At 47.7% G+C, this 17194-nt stretch overlaps 1 protein-coding gene across 1 annotated transcript in view; it reads left to right on the top strand.

The window, feature by feature from the left end:
• Positions 1 to 17194, top strand: part of MRPL58 (mitochondrial ribosomal protein L58) — a 68883-nt gene that overhangs the window by 13221 nt on the left and 38468 nt on the right. The window contains exons 2-3 of the mRNA XM_063960664.1: positions 1726 to 1759; positions 9339 to 9398. Of these exons, the coding sequence (XP_063816734.1) occupies positions 1726 to 1759; positions 9339 to 9398 (94 nt within the window). The remainder of the gene's footprint in view (positions 1 to 1725; positions 1760 to 9338; positions 9399 to 17194) is intronic.

The raw sequence follows: 17194 nt of genomic DNA, 5'->3' as shown, positions 1-17194 counted from the left end.
GTGTGGATATGGGCCTGCAGTTAGGCTCCATTAAGGTGCAGATTTCGGCCTTATCTATCTTCTTTCAGAAGGAGTTGGCTTTTCTCCCAGAAGTCAAGATTTTTGCAAAGGGAGTGTGGTTCATCCAACCTCCTTTTGTGCCTCAGTGGCACCGTGGGACCTTAACGTGGTGTTACAGTTCCTTAAATCACACTGATTTCAACCTTTCAAACTGTTGAATTTAAGTTTCTCACTTGGAAAGTGGTCATGGTATTGGCCTTGGCATCTGCAAGGCGGGTGTCCGAATTGGCGGCTGTCTTTCAAGAGCCCCTATCTGATTTTCCATGCGGATAGAGCAGAGTTGAGGACTCATCCTCATTTTTTGCCTAAGGTGGTTTCGTCATTTCATATGAACCAACCTATTGTGGTGCCTGTGGCTATGGGTGCCTTGGAGGATTCCAAGTCCCTTGATGTAGTCAGAGCCTTAAAGATTTATATCGCCAGAACGGCTAGGGTTAGGAAAACAGAAGCACTGTTTGTCCTGTATACAGCCAACAAGGTTGGCGCTCCTGCGTCTAAACAGACTATTGCTCGCTGGATCTGTGACACGATTCCGCAGGCTCATTCTACGGCTGGATTGCCAGTTCTAAATTCGGTAAAGGCCCATTCCACTAGGAAGGTGGGCTCTTCTTGGGCGGCTGCCCGAGGTGTCTTGGCATTACAGCTTTGCCGAGCTGCTACTTGGTCGGGTTCAAACACTTTTGCAAGATTCTACAAGTTTGATACCCTGGCTGATGAGGACCTCGTGTTTGCTCAGTCGGTGCTGCAGAGTCATCCGCACTCTCCCGCCCGGTCTGGAGCTTTGGTATAATCCCCATGGTCCTTACGGAGTCCCCAGCATCCTCTAGGACATAAGAGAAAATAAGATTTTAAACCTACCGGTAAATCTTTTTCTCCTAGTCCGTAGAGGATGCTGGGTGCCCATCCCAGTGGCGGACTAAATTCTGCAAGACTTGTATATAGTTGTTGCTTACATAAGGGTTATGTTATAGTTGAGATCAGTCTCGGGCTGATGCTGTTGTTCATGCTGTTAACTGGTTTAGTATATACCATGTTGTACGGTGTGTATGGTGTGGGCTGGTATGTATCTCGCCCTTAGATTAACAAAATCCTTTCCTCGTACTGTCCTTCTCCTCTGGGCATAGTTCTCTAACTGAGGTCTGGAGGAGGGGCATAGAGGGAGGAGCCAGTGCACACCCATTCTAAAGTCTTAAAGTGCCCATGTCTCCTGCAGAGCCGTCTATACCCCATGGTCTTTACGGAGTCCCCAGCATCCTCTACGGACTAGGAGAAAAAGATTTATCGGTAGGTTTAAAATCTTATTTTTTTTATCCCCTGGTGTAGGGGACACAGTGTTTAGTCCCGCCTCCTGTTATGGTACTCAGCCCAACCCTCTTCCCTAATTGGCCCACCAGCTGCAATGGCACGCATCAGGCATGCCCATCGATGATCAAGTCATCAATGGTTATAAACCATAAATGGTTAATGCTTTGATAGCAACACTAATCTGATGAGCGTGAGAGAGAGAGTAAATTTGTGACTGGCTGCTATTGCTAAATGTACCTGGTAGTAATTATAGTACATATACATTTTTGGAATCATATTTGTAGTCTCTGATTTCAGCAGTCTTAAGAACTTGCATTATCTTCATATTGCTGCTAATTATTATTCTTATTACTATTAAAGGAGAAAATAGAGGATCACAAAGACATTCCCATTGGTGAGTAGATACTGAAAGAGTTCCTGTGATAATGAGATGCAAGTCTGTTCAGTACAATTACTCTTCTGTAGTATTCTATTACGAAGCTCCATAGTATCAAAAATCACATTTGCAAGATAAGGTGTGCTTGTGCATTGACTGCATACGTAATGTACCTCCTCACTTTGCCACCACATCCCTTAAGTCATTGCACACTTATACCACTTTTATGCCAAAAACCCAGGTTCGACCCAGTTCCAACCTGGGTCAGACCCTGTTTATACTTCACATTTTGGACCTGGGTTATCCCTGGGTCAGCCCCATTTACACTGAACCCGGGTCTGCCCAGCATGTCACTCACAAGCATTCCCTTAGGGCGGTCCTCTGCATACACAGCCAATCAGCAGCTTTTAAGCATAACCTGGGTCGATATGTTTACACTGCATCGTTACCGGGTTGGGTTCCCTGGTCACTCGGCCTGGGTTATTTTTCAAGGACCCTTTTACACCATGCTGTGACCTGGGTAGACCCAGCAATAACCTTGTGTAAAAGGGGTATTATTCACATCCATGAATCTATTCATCTTCCTCCACAAATGTATGCGATTTGGCAGAAATTATCCTGGCGGTTGAAATCCCGTTGGTCAGAATGCCTACAGTGGAATCCCAACTGATCCCATTGAGTATTTTAAACCTAATGTCCCCGCCTGCAGCCTAACTGTTAACACAAGTACTCACCATCTGGATTGTGAGCGTTTGGATGTTGCTGTTAGCATTCTCACCTTCAGGATTTCAACCACTGGGATCCTGACCGCATCCCCCAATGTGGCGAAAGCTGACTTTTCACTGCTTTCTGGACATTTTACAGTTCCTAAATAACCTTCAGAGAGGTTTTTTTGTTAGCTTTGATAGATTATATTTGTTTTCAAGCTTTAGCGTTCAATTGTCTTAATCTATACAGTAAATCTTATTCAAAACTTCAAAGTATATCAACATGTTATTTAAGAAATAAACATCTCATTGAAGTTGTTTTGAATCTCGTATCCTTTTGCACTGTACAAGAATAATGATATTTTGGCTGACATGGTCTCCAGACATCAGATGTCACTGGGCATGATTCGGTTAGATGACAGTTGAATAGCACTGGGAGTTAGTTCCCGGGGTTATTCAGTACAGCGCCCTGTGACACCCAACAACGGATTTCTTCTCGCACTCCCGGAGGGCTGCGAGCAGAAATCCGATGTCGGAGCAATGCTAATTTCTCTAACGTCCTAGTGGATGCTGGGGACTCCGTCAGGACCATGGGGATTAGCGGCTCCGCAGGAGACAGGGCACAAAAATAAAGCTTTAGGATCAGGTGGTGTGCACTGGCTCCTCCCCCTATGACCCTCCTCCAAGCCTCAGTTAGGTTTTTGTGCCCGTCCGAGCAGGGTGCAATCTAGGTGGCTCTCCTAAAGAGCTGCTTAGAAAAAGTTTTTAGGTTTTTTATTTTCAGTGAGTCCTGCTGGCAACAGGCTCACTGCATCGAGGGACTTAGGGGAGAGAAGTCAACTCACCTGCGTGCAGGATGGATTGGCTTCTTAGGCTACTGGACACCATTAGCTCCAGAGGGATCGAACACAGGCCCAGCCATGGAGTCCGGTCCCGGAGCCGCGCCGCCGACCCCCCTTACAGATGCCGAAGATGGAAGAGGTCCAGAAGCAGGCGGCAGAAGACTTTTCAGTCTTCCTGAGGTAGCGCACAGCACTGCAGCTGTGCGCCATTGTTGTCAGCACACTTCACACAGCGGTCACGGAGGGTGCAGGGCGCTGGGGGGGCGCCCTGGGCAGCAATGTATAATACCTTTTTATGGCTAAAAAATACATCACATATAGCCCTTGAGGCTATATGGATGTATTTAACCCCTGCCAGATCTCACAAACTCCGGAGAAGAGCCCGCCGAAATAGGGGGCGGGGCTTATTCTCCTCAGCACACAGCGCCATTTTCCTGCTCAGCTCCGCTGTGAGGAAGGCTCCCAGGACTCTCCCCTGCACTGCACTACAGAAACAGGGTAAAACAGAGAGGGGGGGGGCACTTTTTTTGGCGATATTACTATATTTAAACTGCTATAAGGATACAACACTTATATAGGGTTGTTCCCATATATATTATAGCGCTTGGGTGTGTGCTGGCAAACTCTCCCTCTGTCTCCCCAAAGGGCTAGTGGGGTCCTGTCTTCAATAGAGCATTCCCTGTGTGTCTGCTGTGTGTCGGTACGTGTGTGTCGACATGTATGAGGACGATGTTGGTGTGGAGGCAGAGCAATTGCCGGTAATGGTGATGTCACCCCCCAGGGAGTCGACACCGGAATGGATGGCTTTGTTTATGGAATTACGTGATAATGTCAGCACTTTACAAAAATCAGTTGACGACATGAGACGGCCGGAAAACCAGTTAGTACCTGCCCAGGCGTCTCAGACACCGTCAGGGGCTGTAAAACGCCCTTTACCTCAGTCGGTCGACACAGACCCAGACACGGACACTGAATCTAGTGTCGACGGTGAAGAAACAAACGTATTTTCCAGTAGGGCCACACGTTATATGATCACGGCAATGAAGGAGGCTTTGCTTATCTCTGATACTACAAGTACCACAAAAAGGGGTATTATGTGGGGGGTGAAAAAACTACCTGTAGTTTTTCCTGAATCAGAGGAATTGAATGATGTATGTGATGAAGCGTGGGTTAACCCAGATAGAAAAGTGCTAATTTCAAAAAAGTTATTGGCATTATACCCTTTCCCGCCAGAGGTTAGGGCGCGCTGGGAAACACCCCCTAAGGTGGATAAGGCGCTCACACGCTTATCAAAACAAGTGGCGTTACCGTCTCCTGATACGGCCGCCCTCAAGGATCCAGCTGATAGGAGGCTGGAAACTACCCTAAAAAGTATATACACACATACTGGTGTTATACTGCGACCAGCCATCGCCTCAGCCTGGATGTGCAGTGCTGGGGTGGTCTGGTCGGATTCCCTGACTGAAAATATTGATACCCTGGATAGGGACAGTATTTTACAGACTTTAGAGCAATTAAAGGATGCTTTTCTTTATATGCGAGATGCTCAGAGGGATATTTGCACTCTGGCATCGAGAGTAAGTGCGATGTCCATATCTGCCAGAAGAAGTTTATGGACACGACAGTGGTCAGGTGATGCGGATTCCAAACGGCATATGGAAGTATTGCCGTATAAAGGGGAGGAATTATTTGGCGTCGGTCTATCGGATTTGGTGGCCACGGCAACTGCCGGGAAATCCACCTTTTTACCTCAGACCCCCTCCCAACAGAAAAAGACACCGTCTTTTCAGCCGCAGTCCTTTCGGTCCTATAAGAAGCGGGCAAAAGGACAGTCATATCTGCCCCGAGGCAGAGGAAAGGGTAAGAGAGGGCAGCAAGCAGCTCCTTCCCAGGAACAGAAGCCCTCCGCGGGTTCTGCAAAGCCCTCAGCATGACGCTGGGGCTTTACAAGCGGACTCAGGAACGGTGGGGGGTCGACTCAAGAATTTCAGCGCGCAGTGGGCTTGCTCACAGGTGGACCCCTGGATCCTGCAAGTAGTATCTGAGGGTTACAGGTTGGAATTCGAGAAGTCTCCCCCTCGCCGGTTCCTAAAGTCTGCTTTGCCAACGTCTCCCTCAGACAGGGCGACGGTATTGGAAGCCATTCACAAGCTGTTTTCTCAGCAGGTGATAGTCAAGGTACCCCTCCTACAACAGGAAAAGGGGTATTACTCCACGCTATTTGTGGTACCGAAGCCGGACGCCTCGGTAAGACCTATTCTAAATCTGAAATCTTTGAACCTGTACATACAAAAATTCAAGTTCAAGATGGAATCACTCAGAGCAGTGATAGCGAATCTGGAAGAAGGGGACTTTATGGTGTCCCTGGACATAAAAGATGCTTACCTGCATGTCCCAATTTGCCCTTCACATCAAGGGTACCTCAGGTTCGTGGTGCAAAACTGTCATTATCAGTTTCAGACGCTGCCGTTTGGATTGTCCACGGCACCTCGGGTCTTTACCAAGGTAATGGCCGAAATGATGATTCTTCTGCGAAGAAGAGGCGTATTAATTATCCCTTACTTGGACGATCTCCTGATAAGGGCAAGGTCCAGAGAACAGCTGGAGGACGGAGTAGCACTAACCCAAGTAGTGCTGCAACAACACGGGTGGATTCTGAATTTTCCAAAATCTCAGTTGACCCCGACAACACGTCTGCTGTTCCTGGGAATGATTCTGGACACGGTTCAGAAAAAGGTGTTTCTTCCGGAGGAGAAAGCCAAGGAGTTATCCGAACTTGTCAGGAACCTCCTAAAACCAGGAAAAGTGTCTGTGCATCAATGCACAAGAGTCCTGGGAAAGATGGTGGCTTCTTACGAAGCAATCCCATTCGGCAGATTCCACGCACGAACTTTTCAGTGGGATCTGCTGGACAAATGGTCCGGATCGCATCTGCAAATGCATCAGCGGATAACCTTATCGCCACGGACAAGGGTGTCTCTTCTGTGGTGGTTGCAGAGTGCTCATCTGTTAGAAGGCCGCAGATTCGGCATACAGGACTGGGTCCTGGTGACCACGGATGCCAGTCTGAGAGGCTGGGGAGCGGTCACACAGGGTAGAAACTTCCAGGGAGTATGGTCAAGCCTGGAGATGTCTCTTCACATAAATATACTGGAGCTAAGAGCGATTTACAATGCTCTAAGCCTGGCAAAACCCCTGCTTCAGGGTCAGCCGGTGTTGATCCAGTCGGACAACATCACGGCAGTCGCCCACGTAAACAGACAGGGCGGCACAAGAAGCAGGAGAGCAATGGCAGAAGCTGCACGGATTCTTCGCTGGGCGGAAGATCATGTGATAGCACTGTCAGCAGTGTTCATTCCGGGAGTGGACAACTGGGAAGCAGACTTCCTCAGCAGACACGATCTACACCCGGGAGAGTGGGGACTTCATCCAGAAGTCTTCCACATGATTGTGAACCGTTGGGAAAAACCAAAGGTGGATATGATGGCGTCTCGCCTCAACAAAAAACTGGACAGGTATTGCGCCAGGTCAAGAGACCCTCAGGCAATAGCTGTGGACGCTCTGGTAACACCGTGGGTGTTCCAGTCAGTGTATGTGTTTCCTCCTCTGCCTCTCATACCCAAAGTACTGAGAATTATACGGCAAAGGGGAGTAAGAACGATACTCGTGGCTCCGGATTGGCCAAGAAGAACTTGGTACCCGGAACTTCAGGAGATGCTCACGGAAAATCCGTGGCCTCTACCTCTAAGACGGGACCTGATTCAGCAGGGACCGTGTCTATTCCAAGACTTACCGCGGCTGCGTTTGACGGCGTGGCGGTTGAACGCCGAATTCTAAGGGAAAAAGGCATTCCAGAAGAGGTCATTCCTACACTGGTTAAAGCCAGGAAGGAGGTGACTGCACAACATTATCACCGCATTTGGAGAAAATATGTTGCGCGGTGTGAGGCCAGGAAGGCCCCCACGGAGAAATTTCAATTGGGTCGATTCCTACATTTCCTGCAAACAGGATTGTCTATGGGCCTCAAGTTGGGGTCCATTAAGGTTCAAATTTCGGCCCTGTCGATTTTCTTCCAGAAAGAATTGGCTTCAGTTCCTGAAGTCCAGACTTTTGTAAAAGGAGTACTACATATACAGCCCCCGGTTGTGCCCCCAGTGGCTCCGTGGGACCTTAATGTAGTTTTGGATTTTCTCAAATCCCATTGGTTTGAGCCACTCAAATCGGCGGATTTGAAATATCTTACATGGAAAGTAACCATGCTACTGGCCCTGGCTTCAGCCAGGAGAGTGTCAGAATTGGCGGCTTTATCGTATAAAAGCCCATATCTGATTTTCCATTCGGACAGGGCAGAACTGCGGACGCGTCCTCATTTTCTGCCTAAGGTGGTGTCAGCGTTTCACCTGAACCAGCCTATTGTGGTGCCTGCGGCTACTAGCGATTTGGAGGATTCCAAGTTGCTGGACGTTGTCAGGGCATTGAAAATATATATATTTCAAGGACGGCTGGAGTCAGAAAATCTGACTCGCTGTTTATACTGTATGCACCCAACAAGCTGGGTGCTCCTGCTTCTAAGCAGACGATTGCTCGTTGGATTTGTAGCACAATTCAACTTGCACATTCTGTGGCAGGCCTGCCACAGCCTAAATCTGTCAAGGCCCATTCCACAAGGAAGGTGGGCTCATCCTGGGCGGCTGCCCGAGGGGTCTCGGCATTACAACTCTGCCGAGCAGCTACGTGGTCGGGGGAGAACACGTTTGTAAAATTCTACAAATTTGATACCCTGGCTAAAGAGGACCTGGAGTTCTCTCATTCGGTGCTGCAGAGTCATCCGCACTCTCCCGCCCGTTTGGGAGCTTTGGTATAATCCCCATGGTCCTGACGGAGTCCCCAGCATCCACTAGGACGTTAGAGAAAATAAGATTTTACTTACCGATAAATCTATTTCTCGTAGTCCGTAGTGGATGCTGGGCGCCCATCCCAAGTGCGGATTGTCTGCAATACTTGTACATAGTTATTGTTACAAAAAAATCGGGTTGTTCTTGTTGTGAGCCGTCTGTTCAGAGGCTCCTACGTTGTCATACTGTTAACTGGGTTCAGATCACAAGTTGTACGATGTGATTGGTGTGGCTGGTATGAGTCTTACCCGGGATTCAAAATCCTTCCTTATTGTGTACGCTCGTCCGGGCACAGTATCCTAACTGAGGCTTGGAGGAGGGTCATAGGGGGAGGAGCCAGTGCACACCACCTGATCCTAAAGCTTTATTTTTGTGCCCTGTCTCCTGCGGAGCCGCTAATCCCCATGGTCCTGACGGAGTCCCCAGCATCCACTACGGACTACGAGAAATAGATTTATCGGTAAGTAAAATCTTATTTTTCGCCCTTTAGTGCTGCAGAAATAGCATTGCGTTGGGCACTTAAGTCGGAGAATGCAGGTTCTCCCGACAAAACACCCTATTTAGTCCAGAAGAACGGGCATTCTCCGACTTACCATTGCTCTGTATTGAATAGCCCTGGGAGCTAATTCCCAGCGCTATTCAACTGTCAACAAATTGAATCATGCCCATTGTGTTATTTTGACACTGATGATTTTGGGGTCAGTTCAGGGTTGCACATAAATCAGTTGTTGTTATACTCATTGTGTGCATGGAACTGAAGACAGATATTCCCCCGTATGCTGAGCTGTTTTCATCTAGAAGATCTCACCACCTCTAATCATAGGCTTGGTTTCATGGTCGTCCTCATTGTGTACTTGCACTAACCCTATCCTTGGTGGCACTCTGCATAGCCCTCAGGTCTGTTGATATGCCTTATCACTAAACTTGGCCTACATGTGTACACACCGTTACCACTCATTCAAATGCAAGTGGAGATGCGCCTAAGATGCATACAACTTGCCCAAAGATGTGTCCGCTAGACTACGAAGCTTACACAAAGCTAACAAAAAAACTGCTAGGTCTGTCCGCAAAACCGACTTCCATGCAACTCTTAATATGCCCCTTAATATGCTTCCTTTATTTACTTCTAAATGTTAATAAACCATACTTTCAGATCGTTTGAGTATCTCCTACAGCAGGAGTAGTGGACCCGGAGGCCAGAACGTCAACAAAGGTAAGAACACACATGGTGAACAGAAAGAATAACTGCATGTTTATGGCAGATAATATGGCCAGCTATAGCATGGTTCAATTTCCACAGCAGATTGGCACCAAACGATCAATGCTTTTGGCCTCCCAGCATGCAACGGGCCTGTCCCTATATCCCAGCCTCCTGGCTGAGGCAAATCCGTTTTTTTTTTTTAGTGCGTCACGAGCCGGACCATGGTCAATGGGCTGCTGGTTTTTAGCAGCCATAAGCTTTTTTTTTTGCTTTTTTTTCCCCTCTTACGTCCTAGGGGATAATGGGAATACATATAGTACCATGGGGTATAGACGGGTCCACTTGGAGCCATAGGCGCTATAGAAGTTTGATAACGGCTGCTGGCTTCTCCCTCTGGATAGCATCAGCCTGCCTGCTTCGTGGGACTGGTAAGGGGGGAAGGCGGCCCAACCCCACCCCACTAATGGTTAATGGTCCCGTTCTCCGCTAACAGGACGCTAGCTCCTAAGGGAACTATTCGCAAGCCCCACCACAACGAGCGTACATTCCTGCAACACGCCGCCACCCCTAACGGAGCCAGAAGAAAGAAGAGTTGTGAGTACTAAGCCGGCGTCCCGGTTAGCGGGTCGCTGGCCATTATGGCTGTGTCAGGGTACGGAGACGTGCGGCTTCTAACGGGCCGGACTGAGTCTCTAGACTTAGTACACAGTAGTGTACGCAGTACCCAGACTGGCATTACAGCTTAAAAGGGGACTTACTCCATTTTATGCACTCAGACACATAAAGCCAGTATAAAGAAGAGTGGGAAGACCGCGTGCTATGAGCCGATCCAGCAGCTTACAGGCGCCATTTTACCCTACTGCAGCTACACAGACACTGGCTGCAGGGACACGCAGTTCCTCCGGAGAGCCTCCAGATTACCTCAGCGGTACCAGGGGGTCATAGCAGGGGGGAGCTTTATACTTGTGTACTAAGTCCCTAGTCTGGGTACTTAGTCTGTCACCTGGCTAGGCTTGGCTTTAGCGGTAAGGGCGCCATGTGCTGGTTCTATCCTCTCTCTGTGTCTCTTGGGAAGGGCTCTTTGTGGGTTAATTGTGCTTTTAACCTTTCCTGTGTGTGTGCTGTTACTACTGCAGTATGCCAGGCAAAGAATGTGTATCATGCAAGGCAAAGTGTTCCTCTTTTCCAGGGGATTCACTAGTGTGTATTCAGTGTAGTATCCCTCCTCAGGCTAGTGGGATGGAGCCAGCATGGCTGGACTCCATTCGGGGGATGATTTCCACCATCTCTACTAAATTGTCTCGTAGTGAGAATGAGACGCAGTACTTAAACCAGTCTATGGCTGAGTTTATGCAAAAGGGCTCCGTACTCAGACCAGCGTCTCAGTCCTCTGCCATTTGTCCGCAAAAATTTACTTTGGCCCATAGCCTGTATTCTGACTGATAATGAAGGGTCAGAAATGGAGGAAGGTGAGGTGGACATAGAGGTCAGGCAAGGTACTCTGTTGCAAGGTGTTGAGGCTCTCATAAACGCTATCAGGGAAGTTCTCAATATTCCTGATAAGGTGACAGAGGTGTGTGAGGAATCTTTCTTAATGTAAATAAAAAATCCTCAGCCACTTTCCCTGTGTCTAAGGAACTAAATACCCTGTTTGAAGAACCGTGGGTTAATCCAGATAAGAAATTTAAAATTCCTAGAGGATTATTATCATCTTTTCCTTTTCTTCCTGAGGATAGGAAAGAATGGTAAAATCCACAGATAGTGGATACATCAGTCTCCAGGCTCTCACATAAGTGTTACCTGTTCCTGGTGCAGCCTCCCTGAAGGCAGCTGATCGTAAGATTGAGACTACACTCAAATCTTTGTATACAGCTGCTGGGGTGGCCCAGAGACTCACTATAGCAGCGGAGGCCAACCAGTGGCTCTTGAGCCACATGTGGCTCTTTCTTTATTCAAATGTGGCTCCCAACACTCAAAATCATGTGACCACAACAGATGCAGAAACTGCTGCACTCCAGCCAGACACGCAGCAGCACTACAGGGACTGAAAACTGAAGGAGCCAGATACTAGAGGTGAGACACCCACTAGCAAACGGAGGACACATTAGGGGCTGCTGCAATGGCACAAGTTGGTTGGCGGGCTGTAGTGATACATGAGAGTAGACACATGGCAGAGCTGGCTGGAGAGACATAGGAGGGTCCTGGCACGAGTGACGTGGGAGGGTGCTGTAAGTAGTGACACATGGGAGAGCTGGCTGGAGTGACATAGGAGGGTGGTAGCAAGAGTGACACAGCAGGGTCCTGGCTGTAATGACACTTGGGAAAGCTGGATGGAGTGACACGGGGGTGCTGGCAGAAGTGACTCATGGGAAGCTGGCTGGAGTGACATAGGAGGGTGGTAGCAAGAGTGACACATGGGAGAGCTGGCTGGAGCAACACAGCAGACTCCTGGCAGTAATGACACATGGGAGAGCTGGCTGGAGTAACACAGGGGAGTGTTGGCAGTAATGACACATGGGAGAGCTGGCTGGAGTGACACAGGGGAGTGTTGGCAGTAGTGACTCACGGGTGTTGTGACATAGCAGGGTGCTAGCAGGAGTGACACATGGGGGAGCTGGCTGGAGTGACAGCAGGGTGTTGGCTGGAGTGACACATGGGGGAGCTGAAGTTTATTATGTGAATCTGGCTTTTTCAATTATTTTATGTGAAAGTGGCTTTTTTAATGGATATGGCTTTAAAAAATTTATTTTATGTCATTCTGGCTTTTCCAGCGTATTTTATACCAGGGGCGTGGTCTAGCAAGCACAAGGCCACATTCCATTTTTGCATGCGTGCCGTCTGCTCGATGTCGGATCTTTGACGTACTTATCAAGGTTTATTGGCTCTTTGTCACTGACTGGTTGGCCACCCCTGCACTATAGCATGTGGGTGGATTACGCGAGCCATTGCAAAATGGTCTGGTAATTTAATTAAGGGGTTAGACACCTTACCTCAAGAGGAAGCTGTTTTACGCCTGCTGTTTACGTGGGGTCACCCTCGCGGTCAACCGCTGACCGCAAAGTTCCCACCATTGGATATAATGGAGTGCCTATGCGCTACAGTGTATCTCGAGTGCGCCGCCTGACAGCTCAGACGCACACAGCCAATCAGGAGAGTGCTACGACGTGGCGCTCCCTGATTGGCTGAAGGGACCCTCTTTGACAGCAGTCACGGGGGGGTCCCGACAGTCAGGGAAAGGGGGTCCCATGTGTAAACATGGGACCCCTTTCAGTGCATGGTCCGTGGTTTCCGTTTTTTTATTTTGCCAAGTACGTGGATTACAAACAAGAAGAGGACCGATCTACACTGGATTGTTGTGAGTATAATTTTATTTACAGGTACCCCGTGGATTCTGCGTGGAGAAGGGGACCGACACTTCGTGTCAACATAGGTAAGTATGTGTGTATGTTGGTGTGCATGTATGTAATAAAGTTATTCTGTCACGGTGTGTGTGTATACTGTTGTTTTTATTTGGGTATTTTTTTGTAGTAGAACTACAGGTACCAGCGGGCCCATTCCCCCCCCCCCCCCCCCCCCCCCGCATGCTGGTACTTGTGGTTCTCCAAGTACCAGCTTGCGGGGGAGGCTTGCTGGGACTTGTAGTTCTGCTACAAAAAACTATTCTTTTACTTTTTTTGACACAAGACTATCAGCCCTCCATCCGCCGCCCTTGGATGGGGGGGACAGCCTCGGGCTTCACCCCTGGCCCTTGGGTGGCTGGAGGGGGGGGACCCCTTGATTTAAGGGGTCCCCACTCCTCCAGGGTACCCCGGCCAGGGGTGACTAGTTAGTGATTTAATGCCAGGGCCGCAGGGACCTATATAAAAGTGTCCCCCTGGCTGTGGCATTATCTCTCTGACTAGTGGAGCCCGGTGCTGGTGTGACAAATACGGGGGACCCCTACGTGTTTTGTCCCCCGTATTTTTGGCACCAGGACCGGACGCAGAGCCCGGTGCTGGTTGTTAAAATACGGGGGATCCCCTGTCGTTTTTTCCCCCGAGGCTGGTTATGCTTAGGAGGGGGTCCCCACGCATTTTTTTTCCCTTGAAATTTTAACCCATTCCCACCATGCACTGATCTCTCCATATTATTTTAGTCAGTAAAAAAAATAAAAATAATATTCTTTTAAAAAATCTATTAAATAATACTTGTGGCTCATAAATAGACAAATCAAGTAGATAATCCCTTCTAATATAAATAGATATGCTATTAGCAATCAAAAAAACACAAAAAAAAACATGTTTTTAAAAAAAATTATTAGATCACGACAGCAAAATGAGGCGGAATGAAATTGACGAAATGACTGTCGAAAAGCACTGTTGTCGAATCGACATTCTTCAATTGAGTATACTTTCGGCGAAAAGCCGCATTTTTACCATTGCAGACATGTCGAATTTGACAAATGTCGAATTGCAAAAAGTCGAATCTGAAACGGCAGTTTTTTTGTTGAAAAGTTCTGTATTGCATTGTCGGATCCAATTCGACAGGTTTTTTTTTGTCGAAAATGCCCCGTTTTTCGACATTTGCGGCAATTCGCCCGCAATTGCATCTACCCCCATGGCTCCAAGTGGACCCGTTTATACCCCATTGTACTAAATGGATTCCCAGTATCCTCTATGGACTACAAGAAAAGGATGTACCGGTAGGTAATTAAATCCTATTGTAATAGTCTTACTATGGGTTTTTTTTTTTTTTTTTTGGTTTTGTTTTTAGTGATCTTTCTAAAAAGCATCTTTTACCTACCTTGGAAAGAGTTGCTCCAACAACTCCCAGCCGGGTTGCGACAACGCTTACCCACATGTACAGTGCTGTTTCGGCGGGCGTCTATGTAGGATGTACTAGCAAGTCCAGCAGACATTACCAGGCTGTGGCCGGAGCACGGGGAGAAGGTAAGGCATCGGTTCTGCATCCTACCGAACATTCTCTGATGTGGCTGCCACCTCTGGTGCACCAGCGCTAGGCCTCAGGGATCATAGGCTCCAGGGGTAGTATGAGGCCGTGATCCCTAGGGTAGATGTCAGCAGTGGGGAGTAAGACGCTCCCTTGGTCGCCCCTCCCCCCATCTGATGACCAGTTTCCTCCGAGTTTCCCGACCATGAACTGAGTTCCCGCTTCCGTCTGAGATGCTGTGTATCTAAAAGGACCCAGTCACAGCATAGGCAGGCTGTGTGGCTGGTGCGTCATTGTTCACTGTAGGTTCACGTGACGATTGTGTACACTAATAGCATATGTATTTACTCAGCGTCCACTAACGTACTGTTCGATCCTGGAAGTGGGGTGAAGTCTCCCTGTATCCCACTCTCCTGAGCCGGGTAATACAGCACTAAGTCTCTATCTACCTTTGAGTACGAATAGTTGGATAAGTGCCTGATGTATATGAGTCTATAAACTATTACTGCTGTTTCTTTCACTGTGCGACTGAATACGGTTAAAACTCCTATATAAGGTAATGTAGTAATATGTTCCTCCTACATACTTGAAATGTATCTGTAGTTAATTATGTGCTCATATTGCTTATTATACTAATGTATAACCTGTGACTGATTGCTAGTGTGATTGCAGACTATACTATATATTCTGTCAGTCTTCTGTGTATTCCGATCCTCAATACTGGTGCAAAGCAGGGAGGGATTGGATTGTATGGCACTTTAGCAAAATTTAAAGTGATTGCAGTCACAAATTATGTAGTAACACTGTACAGGTGTGTGATTTATTTATCATGTCTAGGAGAGGCAAGGGTGTGGAGGATACACCTTTTTTTTTAATGTTTGTCTTGCAAAGCTGGATTTACCTCTCAGGATCTCGTTCAAAATGGATTATGTACAAATTGTTTTAGCTTTCACCAAAGCCTCTTAAGTAAGCTGAGGCAAGCACAGGTTCAAGTTGAACCTCCATGGTCTACTTTTGCACAGACATTATCCAGTATAGCTGAGCGGATAATGCCAGCTCCTATACCAGGGATAGGTTACCCTATTAATCCTTACATGTAACATTCCACCTGGGGTTTATCACATCCAGCACAGGAATTGGCAGCCTCTCAGCAAAATCAGGCTGAAAGGTCAATGGTAAGTAAATCACATAGACATGAAACTACATGTTCACAGTCTACACATGTTTCAGATGAGGACTCGGAGGATGTCAGTCAGTCATTAGCCTGGTGGCTACAGACATCCCATCTGGACAAAGGGAGACCCTTTTGGGTATCAGATTGGGAAATTCTGACAACGGATGCCAGCCTTCAGGGAGCGGTGTCAGGAAGGAGTTGCTTCCAGGGACAGTGGACCAAGGAAGAAAGTTGCCTGCCAATAAACATCCTTCAGGGAAAACCAGTTCAAATGCGCTGGGACAATGGAACGGCAGTAGCGTACCTCAACCATCCGGGAGGAACTCGCAGCCAAATAGCAATGAAGGAGGTAAGTAACACACGTTAAAGTGGGCAGAACTTCATCATCCAGTCTTGTCCGCAGTGTTCCATACCAAAGCGACCTTTGTGGATACTCTGTCAGTGAGATGAGACTTTTGTCTGGCCTATGTGTTTCCACCAATCGCCCTATTACCCAGGGTGATACGAAAGGCAAAACAAGGAAGAGGCGCCGTGAAACTAAAAGCTCCGGCTTGGCCCAGAAGACATTGGTACACAGATCTGCAGAGGAAGTCGATGGATGCTCCATTCCTACTCCCTCAACGTCCAGATCTATTGTCTCAGGGTCCTTGCTATCACAAGCACCTGGATCGACTGTCTTTGACGGCGTGGCTCTTGAGACTTCCATCCTGAAGGCAAGAGGATTCCCACAACGGGTAATTCAAACTATGCTCAGAGCAAGGAAACCTTCCTCGGCTCGCATTTATGACCGAATAAAGCAAGCCTATATTCAGTGGTGCAGTGACCGGAAATTTGACTCCAGAGTCAAATTTCAGGTAGGAATGGACAAAATGTTTACGGGTGGCTTCCTTGAGAATGCAGGTGTCAGCATTGACTGTATGGTTCCAAAAGAAAATTGCTAACCTACAGGATGTGTGCATTTTTTTTTCCAGGGAATGCTGCACATTCAACCTTCTACAGTGCCTTGGGACTTAAGTTTAGTCCTAAAGACTCTTCAAGTTGCCCCATTTGAACCACTAAAACGAGTGGATCTTAAATGGTTGATGGCTAAGGTTCTCTTTCTACTGGCCATTGCTTCAGATTTAGGGGCATTGTTATGTTGCCCTCCTTTTCTGATATAATTTTTTTTTTTTCTCATCTATATAGAGCGGTTCTCGGACCCAAATCTGGTTATCTTCCTAAGGTGGTGTCTAAATTCCACCATAACGAAGAAATTGTAGTCCCGGCCTGCCAGGGGCCGGACCTTTCTGCTGCAGATGCATCGTTGGACATAGTCCGTGCCTTAAGGATCTACGTTGATCGTACCAATTCCATCAGAAAAAGACACTCTCTATGAATTTCACAAGAGAGGATGGCCTGCTGACAAGCATACACTGGCGAGGTAGCTTCAGATGACTATTTCAGAAGCATATTGTCAAGCTGATCTCCCTGTTCCGAGTAATGTTTCTGCTCACTCTACTCGTTAAGGTAGGTCTGTCATGAGCAGCACAACGTGGTGCTTCAGCAGAACAGATATGTAAGGCAGCCACATGGTCTTCCATTAACACATTCATTATACATTTTGCCTTTGATACCTTTGCCTCTCAGGACGCTGAATTCGGGCGAAGGATCCTCCTGTACAATCATGAGCGTCCACACCACTAAATTGCTTTGGGATATTTCAATG

This window comes from Pseudophryne corroboree, chromosome 3 (genome assembly GCF_028390025.1).
Source record: "Pseudophryne corroboree isolate aPseCor3 chromosome 3, aPseCor3.hap2, whole genome shotgun sequence".
NCBI classification, from domain to species: Eukaryota; Metazoa; Chordata; class Amphibia; order Anura; family Myobatrachidae; genus Pseudophryne; species Pseudophryne corroboree.
The sequence above is the reverse complement of the archived record's forward strand: the minus strand, read 5'-3'. Positions and strand labels throughout refer to the sequence as shown.